Source organism: Empidonax traillii, unplaced genomic scaffold, assembly GCF_003031625.1.
Source record: "Empidonax traillii isolate 1590-97213 ecotype Southwest subspecies unplaced genomic scaffold, ASM303162v1 scaffold475:size860808, whole genome shotgun sequence".
NCBI lineage: Eukaryota > Metazoa > Chordata > Aves > Passeriformes > Tyrannidae > Empidonax > Empidonax traillii.
This window is the reverse complement of record NW_020955668.1, coordinates 751995-776378: the sequence shown is the minus strand read 5'-3', so window position 1 is coordinate 776378 and position 24384 is coordinate 751995. Positions and strand designations below refer to the sequence as shown.

At 40.4% G+C, this 24384-nt stretch overlaps 1 protein-coding gene across 1 annotated transcript; it reads right to left on the bottom strand.

The window, feature by feature from the left end:
- Positions 1-6840: 6840 nt before the first annotated feature.
- On the bottom strand, positions 6841-17819 carry LRIT1 (leucine rich repeat, Ig-like and transmembrane domains 1). Its single transcript, XM_027895964.1, has 4 exons — positions 17698-17819; positions 14742-15208; positions 10840-11145; positions 6841-8377 (listed from the first exon to the last, which is right to left on the bottom strand). Exons 1-4 carry the CDS (start codon positions 17817-17819, stop codon positions 7392-7394), a joined length of 1881 nt encoding a protein of 626 aa, XP_027751765.1. The 3' UTR covers positions 6841-7391.
- Positions 17820-24384: the final 6565 nt, after the last annotated feature.

The following is a 24384-nucleotide window of genomic DNA, read 5'->3' as shown; positions in this document are numbered from 1 at the left end:
GAAAAGAGTATCTGGTAGTCAATCTCTTCTATAAATACAAAATTTCAGTGCTATTCTCTGGCTTCTCCTGTAAGATGTTCTGATTGCTTTTCAGGCACCTTGAAAAACTCAGTCTAAGTTCTGTGAGAAGGGATTTGGATTAACCAATTTCTTTGATTTCTTTTTTTTTTTTTTTTTTTTTTTTTTTTTTTTTTTTTTTTTTTTTTTTTTTTTTTTTTTTTTTTTTTTTTTTTTTTTTTTTTTTTTTTAAGACAAAATAGCAGGTTTTGTTTATTATTTCCAAGGAGTTCTGCATTCTCCTGGGGCCACCTAGTGTGGATGGGCTTCACTACAGCCTACAGAGGAGCGTGCCTTGGAAAGGGGCTCACCTCACTGCACATTTGTGTGATGCTGGGTCACGAAGCAAGATTAGCCTGAACCTACTTAACCTCTGACCTGTGGGACAAGGATAGAAAAATATTTATAGCGTGATGGCTTAGGGCTATACCTGGCTCTCAGGGTGTGTGCAGTAGCACAGTTGCTGTAAACCTACAGAAGACATAGGCTTGATTCTGCAGCATTTGAATCGAGAGTTTTTATTTCATGGCAAATCAGCACAATGAACTGGTGGGGAAACTGCTGGGGACTGATGCAGCACTTTGTGACTGCCCCCTGTGTATAAGCAGCAGGTCATGAGTGGCCCTGTGGAGCTGTTACTGTGCCTGGCATCTGACCATGAGCATACAGGATTTTTATGGATTTTTTTAAGTGAAATGTTCCTATTTGTCCATGGTGCAATACTTGTTTTTTTCAGCAGTTTAAACATGTCAGTGAGCAAGGACTGAAGGATAAGGCTGCTGGTTTGTAGCATAGCAGATGCAGCAGCTATATAAATTCCCCACCTGTCATGAAAATATTACCTAATAAAACAAAGATATAACTATTTTATAATAATTTTATATTTTTACACTTTAGTATAACTGGCAATAACAGTAGTAAACTACTTCTGATGTAGTTAGTTAGAAAATAGCTGGGTGTCAGTAGCAAACCCTGGAGTTTGCCCATGTGGGAGCTGCAGGTTCTTCAGCAGAAGCAAAAGGCAGAAGCGAAAGAAAACAAGTCTCTTGATGGTGTTCAGCTTTAGAGGTGATGGCAGGCCTTCCTGTGATGGGATAAATGGCTGAAGTCCACCCAGATCATTGACTTGTTCAGTCATCCCTGCCAAGTGTTCATGAGGAACAGACAGATCCACCAGTGCTTGGGATTCAAGGGAAATGCAATAGAAAACTACCCTCTTTTAGTGAGCTGCATACATTCCCCCAGCGAGGTCCCTGGGTTGGGATGGTTTGGCTGTCCCAGCTGCACCAGCAGGGCAGCAGGAGGGATTCACTTTTGGTCTTTTGAGGCCCAACTTTGAAAAGACTCCTTCCTTGACACCTTCACACCCCTCCTCCACGGCACAGAGGGAGAGTATTACAGTGTGTAGCAGTTAAGTCTTCAAAAAATCTTTCAGGAAAAATGAAGTGCTATTTATTAACAGGTTTATATACAGAGTAAAAACCACTGGTGATTTTCTCTCCATGTACATCCTTGGGCATAGAACAGGTGTAGAATGCCCAGTGTCCTGGGATGCACGTAAAATGATATCCAAGGTTCTCTGTTAGACATATGTTAATTTAAATAAATGTGTTGTTTAAGAGACCAAAAAAAAAAAATAATTGCAGTTATTTTCCTTTTCCAGCGTGAGAATTCCTCCCAGTCGTACCTCTCCTCTACAAGGCTGGAAAATGGCTTTTCAAAGAGTGTTGTTAGTACCATGGGCCAGTGCTCAGGCTGTTTTCAGGTTGATATTTATTTGCTGCTTGAGAGGCCATTTATCTAAATATTTCCAACTCCAAGTGCACTCAGAAGGTTCATTATTAAGCTGAGAGACTAGTAGTGAATTACTTATCAAAATCAGACTAATTAATGGGTAGCAAATCTACCCACTATCTAAGGCAGAGAGAGGCAGGGAAGGAAAAGAAAGGGGTAGGGGGAAGTAAAGGAAAATCCCCTGGTGTTAACCACAGCCCTTACATTTATGTTCCCTACTGGAGTGGGATTTTGCCTTTTTAATTCAGCTCAGTTTATGCCTGCTTGTAAATTTAATGGTCACTATTGTGACAGCAGATGTCCACTCAGTTCAGCTGCTATTTAACATCATGTGGCATCCTGGCCAAAGCCAAAATGCAGAACAAGCTGTCTAAAACCCGAGCTGTCAGAATAAATCTCCATAGAGACATTGTCTGCTAAACCATGGGAAGTGGAGTTTAAGAGGCTGCACTGATTGCCAAAGCAAACACCAAAAGGACACCCGTCGTGTGCCCCCAGCTATGGCCAGGGAGTCAAACTCCATCTTGACAGGCACACACGGGCCTGTAAGAAATCATGTCTGGGCTGAAGCTTTACAATTAGTCCCTCTGCCAGGGCTTTCAGTGTTAGAAATCCCCACAGGATAGGACACAAGAGCTGAAGGTTGCAGTTGGGTGTTTCAGATACGGTACTGTACAGTGGCAGCCCTGGCTTTTGGGAAGTATGGGCACTGCTTCAAGGCCCACGGCTGCTCTGAGAAGCTCCTTCTCCTGCTCACTGAGGAGTACACCCTTATTTCTCATCCATTTGAACCATTGCGGGCAATTGCTAAATTCTTTATTTATAATCTTGAGTAATAGGAAAATAAAATGGGAAAGAATCCTTTTGCTCTGTTTTGGGAAATAGTTGTTGCCTTCTGTTCATGGACTTTTAAGCTGGTGAAGCTCACACTAAGCCACAGTACTGCAGCAATGACTACTAATTAATTACATCCTGAAACTGTACAGGATTTCCCAGTCAATTCTGACACTGAGGGACTTGGACATCAGCTTCTTTAGGACCTTTTTAGTCTTTAGATTTTATTTTACGATTGGAATACTTTCAAAGTCATTCCTCAATGTCCACTCAGTTTTTAAAATATCTTGAAAAATATATTACTGCCCTTCTTGATGCTTTTGTTAATTTCTTTTCTCAAATTTATGTCTATATATTTATGCACACTTTTGTGTCCTATGTTTTTTTATCACCTAAATACTTTTTAGTCTATTCTTTCCAGGCACTTGGAAATAAATGTGAAATTTGCCACACTTAATGCGATTATAGCCTTCCAACATGCTTAAATCACATTGTGGCCAGTCTGAACATTACTTTGCGCTTGTGGAATTTTTATGCATATGGGGCATTAAAAATATTTGCAGAGACTCTATAATTCAGATCCAATATTAGCCTTTGTCTGGATCTACTCACCATATAATTTGGACACTTTTTAAGATGTTTGGGAAAACATATTTCAAAGCCTCAACACGTTTTTGCATTTCTTCTTGTACTTCAACTACTTGCAGGACTCAATGTTAACCATTTTAAGCACATTATTTAATTTATGTTCTGCTTGGTTGCCTCATTTTGATAGCTGTTTTCTTGCCGATCCTTTTAAGAGAATGAAATAATAAAAATTTTTAGGTACAGTTCAGAGCTATTTGGATTAATTTTTAAAACATTATTTTAAATTTTATCCTTATTTTTTCAATTTTACACTACTCTGATTGCCAAAATAAGTGCTAAAAGATACTATGGAGGGAGGAGCTTGTCTTTATTATACATCACATGCAGTGCCCATCGAGGAGTGGCTCATACTGCTCTCCAAAGTCCTCAGCCCAGGCTGCTGGTGCAAACCTCCTTAGTTTATTCAGAAGTATTCCTGACATGGACCAACACTTGCGGAGGCACAGAAAAGAAATGATTTTTACCGATGGAAAGAAGCCTACAAGAAATATTAAAAGGACTCTTTATTTATTGCCACGGACATGGAACTTATTTATCCGGATATTTATGGACAATTTTAATAGTATTTAACGTATTTAATATTTATTATAAGAGTTATATTTATATTTATATTATAAGGTTTTATTCCCCTCACGAATTACGAGTTTCTGATTGGTTAAAAATCGGTTAGCTACGATTGGTCAGCTAGTGCCGCAGTTTAGGCGGGCATAGCTGAGGCAACTTGTTATCTTATTGGTTATTGTTATGGCGCGCTATGGTTGTACGGGTTTTATTGGTTGTACCCCCTGTCATTCATGTAACTCCTCCCTTTGTTCTAGTCCCTTCTTCCCCAAACCTACATAAGTCCCTGTTCTCCCCTCGGGCGGGAGCGACATTTTGTCCCCAGAGGGTGTCGCAGCGTCCCAGGAGCCCCCATCATTTTTCCCTGGGAATAATAAATTACCAATAATTCATCGAACCCTCGTGTCGCTCATCTCCTTCTCCGCTCTCGGGCTGCGACAAACACTCATCTGAGAGGAAACTTTAAAATAGTAATAGTAGAGAATATCATACTCAAAGAGATTCCAAAATACCTCACTTAATGCCAAAATATTTGAAATAGATCCCAAAGAGAAACAAATTGGTTAAAACCTGACACAAAGAGATTATTAGTGGAGTAAATATTTTCCAAGGGAAAAACTGAACAGGACAAAGTGTCAACAAACAATAATAATAAAAAAGCTACTAATGCAGTAATTCCAAAAGATATTCAGATGTTCCTTTTGGTTCTTACAGCACATCTTGAGAATTGATTTTAACCAAGAAAGAAATTGTTTGCAGAGATGAATATTCTCCTTACCCTGATGAAACTAGGTAGCTAACAGCTCTTCTATTACAATGGCAACAGAAAATCCAGTGAGATATTTATCTTTACGTGTCTGATACTACTAAAAATCTGACTCAGAGCCTTGAAGTCACATTCAGCAGAAAATCTACTTAATGCTTTGAAATTACATTCAGAGTTTAGCAAGTATAGGGTTTCTCCTCTGACCCATGCAAGATGACACAGAAACTGTACAAGTCTCTACCTATTGCCTGTTTTGTACGAGTCATCAGTGCAGTAGAAAGGCTTGTTTTGAAGCAGCAGCAGTTGGGATGATAAACTGTAATGCCTCATCTACGAGACAGTGAGAATAACCACAGGAAAGAGAAAAGAAAAATCATGTTTATTCTATTTGGGATCACTATTTATTCATAGTGCAAAAAATATCCAATATTCTGTAAAATTTAACACATCCACAGTGAATGTCACAGGATGATCCCTCCATCCTCTCCTCCTCTCAAGCAAAGAGCAACAGTGCTGGCCCAGCTGGTGCCTCTTCCATTGCCAGTTCACAGACTGTGTGTCATAGCAGGTGACAGCTGCTCCTCACCAAGGCTGGAGGCTGCAAATTACCCACCTCATATCTCCAGTCAGCTGAAAAGTAAATACCTATGGTACCCAGTCAGCTCCTGTAAACCTGACATACAGGTAAGTCCTTGGGCAGAAGGTCCACTCGGTTAACCACAGGAGAACTTTTGGACAGCCTTGATTCTTCAGGATTTTAGCCATCCAGGGCCATGGCAGGCTGATTTCTGCACAGCCCAGTGGCTGCAGATGTGGGCAGGAATCAGGGTGACACACAGCACTCCTTGTAACTCATCACAAAAACTGCCACTGGAGGAATATTTTTCTTCTACGTTGGAGAAGAGGCTAAAAATGTTCAGAAATGCAACTGTATAAATAAGTAATAAATCTATTACACACCACATATTCCATCAGTTAATTTGTTGTATTAAAATACATCATTTTACAAAACATTATTTGCAAACCTAAAAATCTACACAGCCCAGTGATAGAATTAGCACACATTATTTTATACAGGGTGTATACAATAATAATTTATACAAATTCTCCCAGTACAAGAGAAGTTCTTTATCATTAATGTAAGGAATACAGGGAGTCTTATCAGAAACTACTGCAATGTACCCCTGTTCAAAGTATTTATGTTGAGATCAAATGACTTGCTTTTTCCATCAGGCCAAGAAATCTGCCATAACTGTAGAAGGACTTGCAAAATCCATACATGGCTCCGTTCCAACCCATGAACTTAACCCTGTACATACATGTCCAGAATTTCAAAAAAAATTCAGCAATTACCACTTCAACTTGGTTAGATCTCTCCCATTCAACGTTTGGCAGAACATATATAATTTTCTTCATGAATAATATTTATTACAGAGAGAAAAAATATTATATACAGTATTACTACATGAAAGAATTGAATGGAAAATTATACATCAGCGAAGTACTTTGTGATAAGCACTTAGATCCAAATTCCAGCGAAGTTGCAGGACTTCAATGACTGATTGACTTACCCTGACTATGAAAGTACATTTAGATTAATATTAGACAGGTTTTTTTTCAGGGTTCTTGAACTTGTAAAATGTTTTTAACCCACAAGTCTGCCCTGAACCTCTGCCACCATTGAGTGCATAGTCAGTTAGGGCTGACGTGTGCGTGGCCAGTGATCTGTCACAGCATCACATTCTCCTGCTCTGCACAGAGCAAGTTATTTGCACAACCAAGTCACAAGTGCCTGGTTGACCATGTGGGTCTTCACTATCAGTTTTGCCAGGAGCACAGGCAGCAATGACAGGGCTGGTTTGGGAGACTTTTGCAAAACTGTCCAGTGCAGGTTTTCCAGTATGATTACAAAGCATTACAACACCACACACAGTGTGCTAAGTAGGTTATTACATTATTTTTTTAATCTAGCACAGCTGATATAAAATATATTCTACTAATTACAATACAGCTACAAAATGCCAGCTAGGACCAATACTGAAGGACCTGTGCTGTACTGTTGTTTAGTGTTTAGGGCGACAATGCAATCAGAAAATGCTATTATGATTCTTAAGAGTAGATTGGGCTTTGTCTCTTTATTTATATCTCTTTGCACATTTCTATGAATTCAGAGCAGAGTTGTTATTATGTTGGACACAATAGAAAAGGTTGTATTTAGTGATCTACTAAGCATCAAACTGCATTTTTCATGCAAACACAGGAAATGTCAAAAGTGAGACTCTCAGTCTTCACCTTCATAGATATTTATAGTAGAATTACTAAACAGTCCCCTGTTTGTCAACCAGAGGAATATAAAAAGAGCTGGGAATAAAATACCTAGTATATTGCAGAGCAGGTACTAAACAACACCAAGCAGAACACACTCAGAAATGTTGCTTAATGTCCTCACACTTAGTGTGCATGCTTCATTTTACAGGGGGAAAAAAAAAAAGTTGTCCAGAAGAACGAGGCCATTATCACAGAAGTTTTTGACTGGGTACAAAACAGCAAACCCCAAGTGGTGTGAGCAACATGTTTCTGCAAAGCTTGGGCACCATCTACCCTCTTGAATCCTCTTCCAGAACATGTTGGAGACAGAAGCATTGACAGGCTGGCCTGCATTGCTGGAGCACAGTGGTATATACAGCCACATGCTTTCCACCTGGCAAGCTGGCAATCATCCTAGCTACTATCAGCAAAAGTATTCATTAGGTTGTCCCTCTATCTTTGGTATCGCTTCAGAGTCCACACTGGACCGGGCAGACAGCAGCCTGTTGGACTCATCAGGAGTATGTCTAGTCAAGTATTCCCCTTCCACACCTTTCGCCTTGGCCCCGGGAGACAGGCTTTCAAAGGTGACATAGGATTCCTGAATTTCCTTGGGTTTTCGCACGAAGCATTTTTTGCAGCGCCTCTTCAGTGCTCCACAGCAGACCACCAGCGTCAGGGGAACAGCAATGACACAGGCCACGCTGATGACAACCACGTTGATGAGCTTCTGGGTCCCTCCTGCGCTGGCAACTTCATCCGTGGAAAATATGATGCACTGCTCCTTCCTGGGGATCAGTCCTTTCACACAGACACACACGATGTATTTGGTCTTGGGAAGCAGCCCATAAATGGTGACCTTGGTCTTCCCCGGCTCCACGTTGATCCGCCGCATGTCTCTCTCCCCAAAGATGGCATAGAGGACACTGAATACCGTCGTGTTCTTTGCCAGAGGTGCCTTCCAGGCCAGGGTGATGCTCTGGTCACTGTCTCCTATCACCCTGACACTCCTCACCATTCGCTCTGGCTCCTGCTGACCGGTGGGTGGGCTCACCAGCAGGTTTCTGGGGTTGCTGTCTTGTTCCACATCCGAGAGGAGGCCCTCTCCAGTGCCCACTCCAGCCCCTAGGGTAGGCACAGTGGAGGTGGTGATAACGTACCTTGCTACTAGTTTGTCATTGTAGGCAGCTGCTTCCATCCCACTCGCTTTCCCATTCCATGTGCCTTTGCCATTAGAAGAGTTTGGGTCATCCGTGCTTTCAGAGTCTGTGATGATGAGAGATATGAATGCCTCTGTTGCTCCCAGAAAATTCTTTGCTTTACAGATGTACTCTCCAGAGTCAAGGTAAGAGACTACAGGCAAGCCCAGAATAGACCAGCTCATCCCATCACTGGAAATCTCTTGGTGAACTGCAAGGTAGGAAAAATGTTAAATAAATAGGCAATAATAAATAGAATTAATAACGTGCTTGTAAAATATTGAGATTCTATCAAAAAAAAATCTGCTTGACACAGTAGAATCATCATTTCTGATTGCCACCAAGAATGTTACAAAATCCAAGTAAACCTAAGAAAAGGACAGTAACACTAAAATTAGGTTATGTTGGGATTGAAACTGCTTCAATATGAGCAATATGTGACACTGTTTCCTCCAAATTGATGTACAGTTTGAAAACATAACAGAAAAGGTTCTTACATTAAAAAAAAAAAAGCTTTAAAATTCTTTTATAGGTACAACACTTAAAAGAGTGGAAGGAGCCAGCAGTGACATGATCTATTTGGACACTAGATGCAGTCTTCTGAGGGACAGAAAATACAAACAGCAGAAATTTTATTCTAATAACCACATATGGACTAGTCCAGAGTATATGGAAAAACAATTGAAAAATAATAACTCTTTTTCTGCTAAATTATTTCAGGCTTTTATACTTATACAGGTCTGATCACTTACCAATGAATTATATGTACACAGTTGAATGCTGATTTTCTTACTTGGTTTACCTGGTTTATCTGGAGGCTAAAACAAGGGGTTTTTGCCTTTTTTAATTTGTGCAGGAAAATTAAAAAGTTAGGATTCTTTAGAAGGATAAAGCACCTTCTTCATTTTTTAAGCAGCCTCCTTAGGATGAGAACATACTATCTCTGCCCTTTCCCACTGCAAGGGAAACCAGGGAGATGTCTGAAAAGCAAAGGTAAGACAGGATGCAAACTTCTCCCAAGCCCTCATGGGGTCAGGATCCAGCTTTGGTAACCAGGGTCTGTTCCAATGGCAGTGAAGTTACTTTTGCAGTTTAATTATTTACTAAATGGGTGTATTGGAAAACATACAGATAGCCTACCTATGGCACTTCCCCTCACATACAGACTGTGAGATGTTTCTCACTCCTTTCTGCTCAGAACACCGATATTTCAAATAGTCACATTACAGCATTGGCACAGAAGCTGCCATTGCTGAGAAATAATGTATCTTTTCAGCCAACTGTTTATTGAAAGGTGCTAAGGTCTGATTTAATGAGGCACAAAATACATCATTCTCAGTTGTAGCTCAAAGTAAACTCAACACAGGCTTTCAGGAAACCATTCTCTGTTTTATTTTTTTTTTTGTGGTGGTTCTCTTTCAAGTGTAGGAGGGATGTTCACAGCGTGATGGGTAGACATTATCATTATGAGGAGCATGTCTGCTTTATTCTGCACACCATGCACAATAGAGCAATGACTTGTGCAGGTCCCAAAAAATGATATTTACTACTGCTGTGAAATAAAAATGCTCTCTTCCCTGTTGTGTGCACCAAGAAGCCCTGTAACCCTTTGAAGATCAGACTCCATACTTAGCAATTTATCTGCTGAGTTTAGATCTGCTGTGAAAGTCAGGGCCAGGCCTGGAATACAGTAGTATTCAGGGGAGGTAGGAGGGATAAAGGTTCAGGTCCTAGGGCAAAAGGCTAAGGACAATTGTCTTCAACACAGCCAAAAGTATCTTCCCTAAATTCCCCATACAATAAAGAACCAACACTGGAATTTCAGCTCTAAACGTTCTTGTAAATGAAAATGAAAACATGATCAGTCACAAAGCCAGTGGCTGTTTGAAGACTTCCCCCACAGGAGGGGTGGGCACAGAAAAGGTACTCAGACCAGGTGGTCTGTGTTTCTCCCACAGAGCTTTGTCCTGACACCTTGTCAATCTATCAGAAATTAATGATTTCTTGGAGACATTGCCAGTGCAGAATTGTATTCTTCAGCAGTTTAGTGGCTTTTTTTTTTTGTTGTTTTTTTTTGTTTGTTTGTTTGTTTTTAATATATCAGCAATGTTGTATGTTTGCAGCCTTTTCTTTCCCTCTACAGCAGATCTGAATCCCAGTTGAATTCACATCAGATCTCTCTCTGTCAGACATGTTTGCTAACTGATTAACAGTAGCTATTCATTAGTCTCAAAGACCCATAGAATAATTTGGTAGGAAGCCTTGGCTGAATAACTAAATAACTGAGAACAGCCTCTTGCTACTGTTGGACACATTTCATTTCTTCAGCTCCAACAGATTTGCAGAAAACTCCTTGACTTGTCTCACCAACATAATTGCTATGAAACAAAACCAAACCAACTTTTACACATTATAGTATACATTTTATCTGATGATATTTTCATCAACATGTAAGTAATTTTATAGTAAATGGGAAAATCACATTGTAGTAGTGGATTACACACGATACTACTGTGAATTACAGTGAATCCTGATCTTGCACCACTTTCTTTTATCAGTGGGAAGGTTCTGTTGCCATAGAAGCTCCCATTTGCTGAACAGTCTGTAGAAAATAAACGTACAGGTTGCTATCACTCATTCCACGTGTACCAGAAAAGTTTAAACCAAGCCCACCTGTGCCATTCAGCTGAGCACCGTCAGCTCTCCTCCAGCTGAGCTCAGGGATGGGCACCCCTGTTGTCCCACATCGTAGCAGCACGGTGCTGCCCAGGATGGTCTTCACTTTGGCTACAGACGTGTGTACAACGGGGCTTTGACACTTCCTTAGCTCCACTTGGCTGAAGAACACTCCTGCAAGGCTCCGGGGCGTGAAGCACTTCAGCCTGGGCTCAATGAACGCTATGTTAGGAGACTGGAAATTTAGGAAATGGACCATTTCATACAGACTGCAGTCACATACCCAAGGATTGTCTTGCAAGCCTGTCAAAAGAAATCAGAGCACCAAGTCACTCCAACAGCACCTGTTGTTTCTGCCACTTTCACCTCTGTTTTTCAGCGGGACAAACCGTGATAGGCTCCCAAACTGCTCTGTAAGAACTGTCTGTGCTTATGCAGGGGCAATGTTGGGGGTGGTGGGGGTGATGTCCCGACAGCCCCCTGATGCCGTTGGCTGAGCCTGATGGATCCCATGGTTGCCTGTTAGTAGAATGGAATAAACATGGCTTGCTAAAGTGTCTCAAAACCTGGATCTGGAATCATATTCTTTAAGTTCAGCACAGGATTATTCATATTATGAAAACATTGCAATTTATGCACCTAAAGAAGCAAAACAAGAGGTTATTATAGACACATTTGGTTTCAGGATGATAAAAACAACCATGGGAGAAGGGAGGGGAATTTTTTTGGTATGAGGTGACTGTGATGTCTCTTCCTTAGACAGACCAGGAAATTCTTCTCACTGAACACTATTAAAATATTAACCATTTTGTCATGCCAACTTTCACACCTGCAATAGGTGTAGGTGATCCTACTTGACTGTAATAGTTCTCTTCCAGCCCTGCTATTCTAAGTTACTTTCATTATTTTAGTAATCAGCTATTTTTTCTGAAATACTAATTTAACATGGGATAAAAGAACTGTTTTAAGGATTAAATTGAAGAATATTCCTGTTATGGTATATAAAAGAATATAAGTAGACAATTACTATATTAAGAATATACACTCCGAAAGGGGTCTATTGAAGAGCACACTCCTGTTTCAGAGTCCCAGAATGTTTCTCCTTTTTTTTTTTTTTCTGCTATCCCAGTTCATACCTATTGAACTCAAATTCTGAAAAAAATTCTATTAAAAATAGACCTGTGAAGATAGTACTGAAAAAGCAAATTTGGAACTAGAGCAATGCATATCCATGAACAGAAGTTGCTCTGCATTCTGATTAAATCTGTGTCATCCTACTTACAAATATTCCCATCCAGCTGTTCTGTGGACAGTTTGTGGTCTCTAATGGTTTTAGCTAGAAGAATTGGCACTAGAGACATTTATACCATCTAACCCAGGCACACATTTGAAGCCTAAGCCAGGAGTGTGGTTCCCAGGCCTCCTGCCTGCCACAGGAGTGGGTTCTGCTTCCTCTAAGGGGGCTCCACCTCCTCTTTTCCACAGGCAGCCTTGGGGCCAGCACCTGCCTCAAAGTAAAGAGTACTAACATTTCCTCGATTCCTGGTGGGAGGAAATGACAGCTGCCCACCCTACAGTGCCCACCCTCACTGGGCCCTGGAGCCCTGCAGCAGGAGTCGTGCAAGCACAGGCTTTCCAGCCAGAAAACCAAATTTTGACATATGCACAGATGGTGCACTACAAGGCTCCATGAGCATCAAGGGGCTTCTTGAATTTGTCACAGTAAACAGAAACACAGTGCTGATCAAAAGCCCCCAAGGTCTCAAATAAAGGGTTTTAAAGAGGCTGCTGGAAAATTTCTTCTGAGATCATTCCATATCATCTTTCCTGAGCTTGGAAGAGAATATGAAAAAAAATGGGTCTTGGCAGGAGGTCAATTCTTATAAACTAATGCATTAAAGTGAAGGAGACTAAATAAAGGAAGAAAGTGCAGGTTGGCTTTGTTGGTTTATGGCATTTTTGCTAGCATACTTCTTTGCAGCTTATTTCTGACCTCGTGCACTAGATAACCATTTATCCCAGATTACCTGGGAGGTGCACCAGCTCCAGCTGATGCTGCAGCACCCCCAAAGCCCCAAAGTGAGCTGTTTGCTCCCCTGCACAGCGCAGTTCCATGGGCTCACGTGGGCAATCCTCACGTGGAAAAGCTTGCACCCTTGGCACAGGGTATTAGCCAGCAACTTACCACAGGAGCTACATCTTGAAGTAGTCTACAAACAAGGGCTCTGAAGAGAAGTCACAGTGATGCACTGCAGACAAAGAATGGACTGGCCTGGCTCGGCTCTTTTTTATTCATGGCTTTTTATGCCTCCATGAGAGACAGTCATGAGCAGAGTGAAACAGAAACAAGCAGCTGTGTTTTCCCATTCTGCTCCTGTAAGGGACATGCATTTTATCTACCTGGTCCCTCTGAGTGTCAGCAGGATAAACCTACAAGCTGGAGTGGCTATACATTACTGTATTAATTTTAGCATTATAGGCATTTGCCTACATTAATTTTTTAGGATCCTGGCACACTCAACCTATGCACAGCTGGATACATAAACACTCAGGTTGGCCAGAGCATCGAGGCACAATCTGTTCTTCTCAATAAAACACTCTACTAATATATATTGAATGGAATAACATTTTTACATGTAATTTGATGCTAAAAAAAATAAAAAAAGAGAAGTATGATCTAGGCAGTGTCTTGCCACGAGTGAAATGGGCAATCCCAAACTGCCAGCTTTGGTTTAAAGAACTTGTTACTGCATCTGGCAAAACAGGATAATGAAACACCTGCTTCTCTCCTGATGCTAATGAAACCTTAAACAACATCTGCTAAGGACACAAAAGCTTTGTAGGTGGCATTTTGTATCTTTTTTAAGTCTTGTATCTCTTTTAACTGCAATCCTTTTTAAAAAAAACTTTAGCCCCCTAAATTTATCAAGGGAACAAAGAGTAGCAGGTACTTGCAAGAGCAAGAGGAAACTTGAAATGTCTCTGCTGAGATTACCAGGAAGTGCCTGAACTCACATCCGTGGCTGCAGAGGCAGTACACACAGATGCACACACCCCACAGACCAAACACAGTCAATGGAGCTGGATCAGCTCAAGGCAAGGGAAAACAGCAGATGGCAACAACTCTGAAACATCATCAACCTACTGTGGATTTGAATCAGCACTCAAATATTAAAACACTAAGTAGTAATACTCTGAACTAATAAACATGCTGAAAACCTCTCCTGGGGATACTGAAACGGAGAGTCAGCTGACACAAAAATGGACAATTGCCCCAAAGCCATAGCTCTGAGGAGCCCAGCACTGACACCACAAAGGGGGATTCTTGTAGCTTTACAACTGCCCTTCTAGGCAGCACTGCCTTGGTGGGTTTAGGTAGACTAGGGTTTAATTGTGTGAACACACAAACAAATCTCTGTTAAGAGACAATCTGGCAGTCCTGACCCAGATTTTATGCTCAGTCACAGTGCTATTCCTCTTAAATTTGGACACAATAAATATCCACCTTTTTATTTTATGCTGTTTAAAAATGAGTAGATTCCGTACTAAGTGTTATTAAAAAAGACCATATGAATGATGAGGAGCTCTAATCATATTTGTATTTTGGTCCAAAATGGCAGTGTCAATAAATAAAAAAGCCTTGAGCAAGAGTCACCAGGTTTCTGCTACAAAGATTCAAGCAAGTAATGAAATTTATGGTGTAATAAGCTGGGTTTGATGAGCCTGAGGTGAATTTGTTAATATTTAAATGCATTTACACACTTTATATGGGGTATTAAATTGTATATATATAATGGCAATGTACTTGCTATGGTAACCACAGGGGGTGAAAATGCTGCAATAAGACGAGAAACTCTTCCCATTTGTGTCGCCTGCAAAGTGTCAGGCACTTCTCTTACCTAGGATGATCTTGGAGTTATCATTGGGGAAGTAAGGAACAGCCTGGAGGTTTGCCCAGGTGGCAATAAGAGCCTGAGGAAGGGTCATCAGCTTATTGCTAGACAGATCCAGGTATGTGATATTCTTGACATAACGAGCAGCATCTGGAGGGACTGAGGTAAGTTCGTTGTTGTGTAGATCCAGAAGCCTTAGCTGTGGCATGCCAGCCAGGGCTTCCCAGGGGAAAGCTATTAAATTGTTCCCATCCAGCCTCAGCTCCTGCAGACGACGAAGGCCCTTGAAGGTGATTCCGCTGAGGCTGGCCAGGGAGTTATAGGGCATCCAGAGGTACTCCAGGTAGTGAAGTAGGTGGAAAGCCTCTCCTGGCACCCTGCGGATGGCTGTCTTTTCTATCCGAAGCTTGATTGTGTCTACGGGGATGTTCACAGGGGGGAGGGTCATCTCTGGGTCATTACACAGCACTGTCCTGGTGGGGAAAAGCAAAGGTGTGACTTTCTTTTATTTTGAAAAGGTTTTGAAACTTTATTTCAATGTAAGATTTTGATCTGCTTTTGTTTTTTCACAAGATTTCTTCTTGTCATTTCTTACTTGCTGCTGATCTCTGCATCATCACCGTAAGGACATCAACATTCATATGTACCTTCTGACTGCAGAGACAGCAGTGTTGTGCTGCTCCTGGGGTGATGTGAGTCTGAATCTGGCCCATATAGTGCTCCTGCTGTTTTTCAGGTTTGTTTGGAGTACTTATGAGAGACAGTAGTGACAACATTCATGCGCAACAGAGGATTCTGGTGCAAGTTAAAACAAAATGATCCAAACACTGAACAATAAAAGCCATACAAAAACAAGCCTTACTGACATGTCAGAGGGCAAGAAAGTTTAGAGATTAAATAGGACACAGGACCTCTGGTTTGAGAAATGAGGATAAGAAAGTCAGCTAACAGCTCACTGGAAATGCACTAGAGCAAGCTCTGCTTTACTGTGAAGTAGTCTGGAAGGTGTGTAGAGGTGATAGTCACTGCACCACAGGCATGTATAGTTATGAGAGTGAAAGCACAGAAAATTAACTCTTTGGAAAATTCTACACTAAAAGCAAGGCAGATTTATGTGTTTTAATCGTTCTCCCCATTCCTAGTCTCTAGCGGTCAAAGCATAAAAAGTCTGCTGTATTTTTGCAGCCTTCATACAAAAAAATTGTGACTTGGGACTGTAGATAGCCAAGAGAAATGAAGGGAGGCAAAACTGGTCTCTCAGACTGCATTTTAGTTTGCCTATCAGCAGGTAGAGAAAGACAAGTTCTTAACAAAATGCAAAGCCTGCTACAAAAGATAACAGGTTAAATAGGTGTGTTCCACTCCACATGCTAAACAAGATACTGCAAGAAATGTAATGTGATCAGTGAAGTAACATTTTCTTATCACACTACCTCTATAAACAGAATATTGCAAAACTGCCAAAACCACATTGGTTTTGGCTGAAAGCAATTATTCCTCTAGTATCAACAAAAACATATAATAACGTGGAACTGCCCATGCAAACCTCCCAGAGTTAAATGCTATTTGAGCCTACAGTTAAATTGTTAATTTATAATCAAAACAGAGTACATTACTCTCATCCAACACTTTTATTGTGGCATTAAATCCTGCCCACCCTCAGCTGAAAATTGAGATTTTGAGGAAGAGAAAAATCTATCAAATAAGAAAAATCTAGAAATCCTCTTTCAATAAAGCATTTATTTGTGTGTAGCCATGACACAAAATGTTTGCTAACAGAAACACCAGGGCAGTAAAGCAGCATGCTTCTCATAGTGTCCTTAAACTATGTCAGTGATCACTAAATATTTAATCTATGAGATAATCTCCTTCTGCTAGTGAGAAATATGAATCATAATGCAGAAAAAAAAAAAGGTGACATTATGCTCCTTAAGGGAATAATGGGTATTTGCATTATTATGTCTCTTACTAAAATGCTCAACAGCTTTTTCCAGTCACTGCAAGGAAATTCCCCTGGGAACTTTGACATTTATGAAGCAATAATTGGTTCTCACGCGACTGCACTCCCTTTTAACAATTGCAGACTACTTGTGTCTCTACCATCCTTCTTATTGGCAAATTTTCTGGTATTAAATCTATAGCACCATAAAAGAGATAAGAAAGTAGATCTATTTCATAGGGATCCAAAATATTTAATTTCAGTACTGTGCTCTTGTCTAGAAAAAATTTATTCCAAAGGATTTTGCAAATAATGTATCTCTACCTCCTCTACTGTGACCCGCACCTTACAAAAATGTAGCCTCTATTTCATTAAGTCAGACAATTACTTTGGGATTACACTTCAGAAGGGTTATAGAAAACAGTCCTCCAAAGAAATGTGCATAGTATGGCATTGCATTAAAAAATGGAGGTCCTTCTGGTCTTGTCTTTTTCTCAACAAAGCTTCCAGTCTGAGAATTCTTTTTTTTTTTTTTTTAATGCCTTTTGTCTATTTTTTGGTTCATTCTCATCTACAGTCTATTGCTTTGCCTAAAATCTGCAGCTGAAGGATTTTTTAACCAAATCGAATTGCCGTTTTTGTTACCACAACATAAATCAAATCTAGTCACACTTTAGCAACAAACCAGCAGAGCAGAATAAAATTTCTTAAAACTAGAATTTTCATCACAAAGGTAAAAAAAATAAAATGCTGTTTAAATTTTATTCTCTTTTAGCCCTTGCACCAGCAGTAATTATGTCACTTCTCACACAGATGCCGAAACGCTTTCTCTGAAATCAGCTTACTGTGTTTTCAGAAGCTAATCCTCTGCAAATATAGCTAGAGCGCACAGCGACTGGAAAAAATAATGGACACAAAGTCTGGACACAATATTTTCTCCTCCAAGCATCCCTACAAAGGAGAGAACAAAATCCCCGGCACCCCGAGAAAGCGCGGCAGCCCCCGAGGAGAGTCCCGGCATACCTGGCTTTGGTCCCTTCACTGAGGCTGTGGAAGGCGCAGCTGCACTGGGATGGGCACGAGCCTCTCGCCCCTGGCAGCCCCCCGAGTGTGAGGCAACACAGCAAACTCACCACGATCCTCATGGCTACCTGAGCATGGAAGGACACCTGGGCTCTACGCAACGTGGAGGGCTTCGCCTATTGTTTTATCCATTGACTGGTCACATCTTGTTAACTCCCTTTTGTTTTCAGCCACACTGTGATCTTCCAGCCCTCGCTGAGTCCATCAGATAAAAAAGGATAGGCAGGGATTAAGGATGGGGACTTGAGTTATTTTCATGAAGGTGCTTATTGCTTCCTGGAACAGTACTAACAGCATTTCTTCCTTCAGGGAGCCCCTTCAAAACATTCTCCTTAGGAAATTTGTGGCTCTTGTGGAAGGAAAAACAAACATACTTTCCGGGGACCTGCATCACAGGCAAGGTAACTGTTATCTGACCAGGAATTAGCAGTCATGTACTTCCTCATGGGGATATTGGGAAGATTTAAGACAGTTGTTTGTGCTAATGGAATGTAAGCCTTCTATACAGGAATGTTAATATATATATATATAGTGATGCTATTAAAAGGCTTCATTTTCTTTTAAAAACTCCTACTTTGATCAAGCAATTACTGAACTGTCGGCAACATACTTGATATCAATAAACAGTTAATAACCTCATAAATATGCACGTATTTCAGTTTGTATCAGGACTAGCACATGCCTGGAGGACTGACCAATGTGCTCTGACTTGCTGACAGAGAAAAGCTCAGATAAGGGACCAATTTTTGCTACTTGATAAGGGAGCAGAATTCTATTCATACTAACAAAAGACATCTCATGTTTATAAAGACTATTATTTTCCAATGAAAGTGAAAGTATATAAATTACTTACACCACAAATGCACAGCACTCTTACAAAACTAAAATTCTCAAATGCTTTGGAGAAACTGATAATTACTTTCAGTCTGATCAGATTGCCACTTTCCAGACATACTGCATTATAGCTTCGGCAGGAAAATCAACCCCTGTGCCAGACGCAAAACAGAAAACACAAGTTAAAAGTTTACAGAAATGAGGAGGGACTGAATGGCTGAAAGAAGAGCTAGTAATAAAGCACCAACCGGACACAACTCCAGCAGAGATGCTTTAGGGAAATATTTCTCTTCCAGTTCTGGAGCTCAGAAAAGCTTCAATGACAGCAGTGTTACAGGGGAGAGTCTCAGACATCCCACTCCAGCATAAAACAGGAGCAATTCTACTGAAATCCTGGACCTGGCCATCTGCTTCCCCCATAGAAATAGGAGTGTGGGATAAAACATGGCTGATTGAGGCAGAAGCCATCCAGCATTCTGTTGGCCTTTCAGCACCAGTCACCAGCTTTCCTTTCCCTTACCTAAGGTCAAAGAAGAAGGGGAAATGAATTACAACAACAAAGGTTTCTCTAAACATTAGGTTTTCTTGGATCTTAATTATAGTCATATTGATCAGAAAAAGAGTGCCCATCCCACTCTCTTCTATCAGTGTCTGAAGTTGCTGCGGCTCTTCTGTCCACCTCTTGTAGATATCCATCTCAATTCAGATTTCCCTAGGAGAGAACTACAGTTCTGTACCATTTTAATAGCCTGGTTGTATCTACAGCTGCCCTTGTGCAGAGATTCATGTAAAATTCACATCATATGAACTGCCATAAAACCAAGGAAGAAATATGAACAATCTAGTACAAAAGGCATTTTGGAGGTTAGAAGAAAAGATGGGGGAAAAAAGTAATAAAGAAATAAATAAGAGACAGACACAATTGGAAGAGCTGTTATGGATGTTACTCCTTAAAACTCAAATTTCTTCCATGCTTGTGCAGCCTTGTCAGATCTCTGAAAAAAGAACAGCAAGATGGTGCATAGGATGTTCCAAAATAAGCGTAATATGGGCAACTTGAGTTGCCAGTTGCTGAAGCTGGTCTCTTTTCATGTTGCCAACACAGGCAATTAAGTGAGCTCAGTTCTCCAAAAGTTCTGCAAAACTAAGTGCAGAAGGCTACATGGTGTAAGTACTCTCACATCTCCACTGCTTCCCCACTGCCTCCTGTTCTCCTGTCCAGGCTGAGGATCCACCCTTGCCAGGAGGATACTTATAGGATCTACTGGCTGAGGTAGCTCCAGCTCTAGAGTTCACCCTTCTTCACCTCTCTTTTCCAGCATTCCTTCTCGTTGCCAGTCTGTGGATTTTGCTTCTCCTTTCAAATACGTAATCAGAAGTTAGCAGTCAGAAGTGCAGCAGTAACATACAAACCGACTGAAGTTTAATGAGCATGCTAACAAAGGTTGCTCACCAGGATTTCTGGAGCATTGCTGTTCTCATGCAGAATTCATCCTGTGTTCTTCAGCAGAATGAAATTACACTGGCTATTTTTCAATAATTCTGAGTAATGAACTCCCAGACTTTCAAGGTAATCTAGATGTGGTTTGGGGCTAACAATTAAACAGCCATTTTATGGCGCCATAGTTTCACATAAGCTTGTTTCACAAGTTACTCCAATAATTAATTAAGGCTTGTAGCAATCATTTATAGAGGGGATGGCCCAAAGGATTACTTTCCCCCTGGTACTTCCACATTCTACTTTTACTGTTGTTCAAAGAGAAATTCAAGTGTCTCATTATTTATTTCTGATGAGATGAGAAGATGATGCAGTGCTGCTCATTAAATATCCATGGTCATTCTCTCATTGACTTCCATTAGGTCTCATTTCTACATTTAATGATTTTTCAGTTCCCTTAATAATCTCCAAACTGAGACCAAGCTTATCGGGTTCTTAGTGTACTCATTGGTCAACTTGCCTTGCTGCCTAGACTCTGCCTCGGCTCAATACTCTCAACATTGACTGAAACATCTGAAGTTAAATTCTAATTGAAAAAGCAATTCAACACAATTAACCTCTTGCCTCTATTTCTTTTTTTCAATGCATCTGATAAAGTGGTTTCCCTCCATTGGATCTCTGGAATAGAAAACTTGTAGAAAGTAGTCAGTAACTGTATGGTAAGGTTTGCTTTCATGAACCTCAATTTTGCCTCACTAATGAAACATTTAAGCTACAACTAAATGCCAGGAGCAGTAGAAGTAATCTTAATTTTTAAATCAACAGCAATCAATAAAGCATGCCTTAGCAGCAGCTAATACCCTGCACTTTGTCAAGAAAGCTGCTATTTAGTTAACATGACAGACTCACTTCTGAATGAGAAAGACCTGGAGGTAGGCTGAGAGATTAAGAAAAGAGGTAACTTTAACAGGTTTCTCACCTTGGAGTGCATTAATAAGCATGTCTCTGAAAGGAGAAAAAGAGAGGGGAAAGGACCAGTCAACTAATTACCCAGTTTTGTTTTATCAGCACTTACATCTTTGAGTTTTTCCTGCCTGCTGACTATATTATCTTATAATCCCTCATTGATACATCACCACCAAATGTTACAAATGATGGGTTAGGCAGGAAGCCACAGATACAGCCCTGTTAGGCCTGATCTGAATAGTCAAGAGAGTCAGACTGCCCTCAACCTGAGGAAACTCAATAAGAGCTTCATCAGTAGGCGAGGGAAGCAGCTCAGGTAGACGAAAGATGGAAAACCGGAAGCAAAATCTGGCTACTGTGTTCAACAGACCATGAATTCACTTTCACACACAATTCTGGTTTGTCCTGAAGCACTGTTTGCAGTGCAATAGCTTTCTAGATTTTCATGGTATTTTTAAGGCTTAGATGTATTACCTCTTCCCAACTATTGAACTGTTATTCACACATTATGCTACTTAATGTTAAATGAACACTCATTAGATAATTTCCCTGTAAGTGCAGGTGATATTTATTTGAGACTGTAAAATCAATATCAACTTTTGCAGTGCAGAGTAAAAACTATTTTTTTCATGGCAGACAATTCCATTCCATAATGAAACTAGTGGGAGTCAGGCTCTCCACTTACAATTCTGCACTCCAAATCATACAAATTGTGCTCCTTGCTGCTTACTTAGGAAGGCAAGTAAACAGTTTCTTCTCTGCACCAAACTAAAAATATCAGCTGGAGAAAAAAACATACAAAGAAGCAGTCAGCAAGTGTCATTCACCTGAAGTGCAAGAATTTTGTTATGCATTCTCCTAGAATAAGCAGTCCTCTATTTATATTTTGGTGTAAGTAAATACAAAGCAAATGGGGTCAAAGTCTACTGTCAGCAAAGTTCAGCACATGGCAATCTTTCTTATCTTTCCTAGGTGGGGTATAATTCAGAGAAAAAAATTGCTTTGTGTTTTATAAGATGAAGTTAATTATCTGGCATAGTTTTCATTTTTTCCTATACAGATTTTTGAAGCCAGAAATGTTTTATCAGAAGATTCTACTCACAAGCTCAAAAGCAAAGCCTGAGTGACAAACTCAATATGCTCACCTAAGTCACTAATTTTTAATATAGCAATTGGACAGAATTTATTTCTACTTCTTTCCCCCATATGCTTAGAAAAATATGGCATAAAGCAAATCAAACAGCATATTTTAGCATAAATGAAAGCTATAAAATACCTTATTATCATGATTTTGTCTGAAAGGTTTTATTAGCAGGCAACACGGGCCAGACACTAAATCAGTTTGATTAGGTAAATGCATCTCCAAGAAGCTTCTTGTACAGTGGAAAATCCTTCCCACTGATGCAAGTCGAGAGCACGCTGATGCATTACGTCATTCTAAATTGGATCTTGCACTTAATGCTGATGAAGACAGCTCCCCAGACCTATAGGGCCAAAGCCATTAATAGAACTCTAGACATGCTGAAAAAATATAATAAACTCAAAGAGGTTTTGGCATGGAACATTAAAAGTCTATCACTGGTATTTCTTTTGTGCACACATTTACCTTAGCATACATTTACAGAACCATAGTTCTTCTACACTTCTTCTCCAAAGGCCCCACAGCAACAGACAAATTCCACTGGGATTGGACATACAGGACCCCAGAGCAAAATTCTCTGGGACAGGCTCTTAGTACTCCTTTGCAAGAGGGAAAGCAAAAGACAAACTCCCTCTCTTAAAAGCCCTCTGCAAACCCATCTTTGAGGCTTAGTCTTGAGCACCAATGAGAGAATGAATTTGTGTTGCCCTGTAGATGGGAGCTGGAAGATGCTTCCACCCACAAACAATAACTGCACATGAAATATCATAGAATCATAGAATCAGATAGGTTGGAAAGGACCTCTGAGATCATCAAATCCAACCCTTGATCCACTATCATCACAGTTACTAGACTATGGCACTAAGTGCTGCATCTGGTCTCTTCTGAAACACCTCCAGGGACAGAGAATCCACCACCTCTCTGGGCAGGCCATTCCAATGCTACCCTCTCTGTAAAGAATTTCTTCCTAACATCTAACCTAAACCTCCCCTGGCAGAGCTTGAGACCATGCCCTCTTGTGCCACTGCTGGCTGCCTGGGAAAAGAGACCGACCCCCACCTGGCTACAATCTCCTTTCAGGGAGTTGTAGAGAGTGATGAGGTCTCCCCTCAGCCTTCTCTTCTCGAGGCTAAACAATCCCAGCTCCCTCAGCCTCTCCTCATAGAACTTGTGTTCAAGTCCCTTCACCAGCCTGGTTGCTCTTCTCTGGACCTGCTCTAGCAGCTCAATATCCTTCCTGAAATATGTGTAATTCCACGACAGTAAATATTTTAACTACCATAAAAACATCCACCAACTTAATGTCAAAAAAACCTACGAAAAACATGAAAACCATAACTGAGTTGCAGAGTAAATCTTTTTGAGTATACTGATGCTTCTGATTAGTTTTGTTACACAAACAGGACGACCTTTACAGCTTAAAACAAGTATCACCCATACATGCTGCAGTTATCTATCAGCTTTCTGCTCTGCCAACTCTCTTGACATTCCAGCTGCCAGAGAGAAGAAGAAAAGGAGGAAAAGAGAAGCATTGCAACAAATCCTCACTGCTGGAATGTACAGCTTGCAAAGTGCTGACTACTTCACACTTTTACTGAAACAATGCCCAGGAGCTCTAGTAAAGCATAGGCACCCTGAAAGTTTTTATCAAAGACCAACCAACACCTGTGTGTCTAATGAAACACAGCCAAAGAAGACATGACACAAAGATCAGAGAAAGAAACAGATAAACAAATCAAGTGTATCATTGACTTGTACATATATATAAATGAAAGATCTAGATGTAAAGCTTAAGTTATCATGAATAGAAAAACTAATATATATGCTCTGCTACTCATAAGCTCTTCACTGATTTCTGGCCAGAATAGTAGCTAACAGGGAATTTTTACAAGTCTTCTGAAGAAGGGAAGAAAACATACAGTAAGACTGGAGAAGTAGTTATATGACTGTACACACATGCACATACCCACAGTGACCAAAACATGCATCTAGAGCAGCATAAATGTATGTCTGGCAGCATCATTTTCACAGAAAAAAGTACTATTCTCTTCTGAGATGCCTCAGTCACATACCACAGTCCACATGCACATAGTCCATTTTGATGGCTGGACATACCACAGTCATATCTGAAATATGTATTTTAAATTAGAAAAACTTTCTCAGGTTTATATTCTGGCCCCTCATCTCTATTGCACTTTCATTCCCTAAAATCCAGTAAGTTTCCCTCAGTTCAACAAAATCAGCTAAC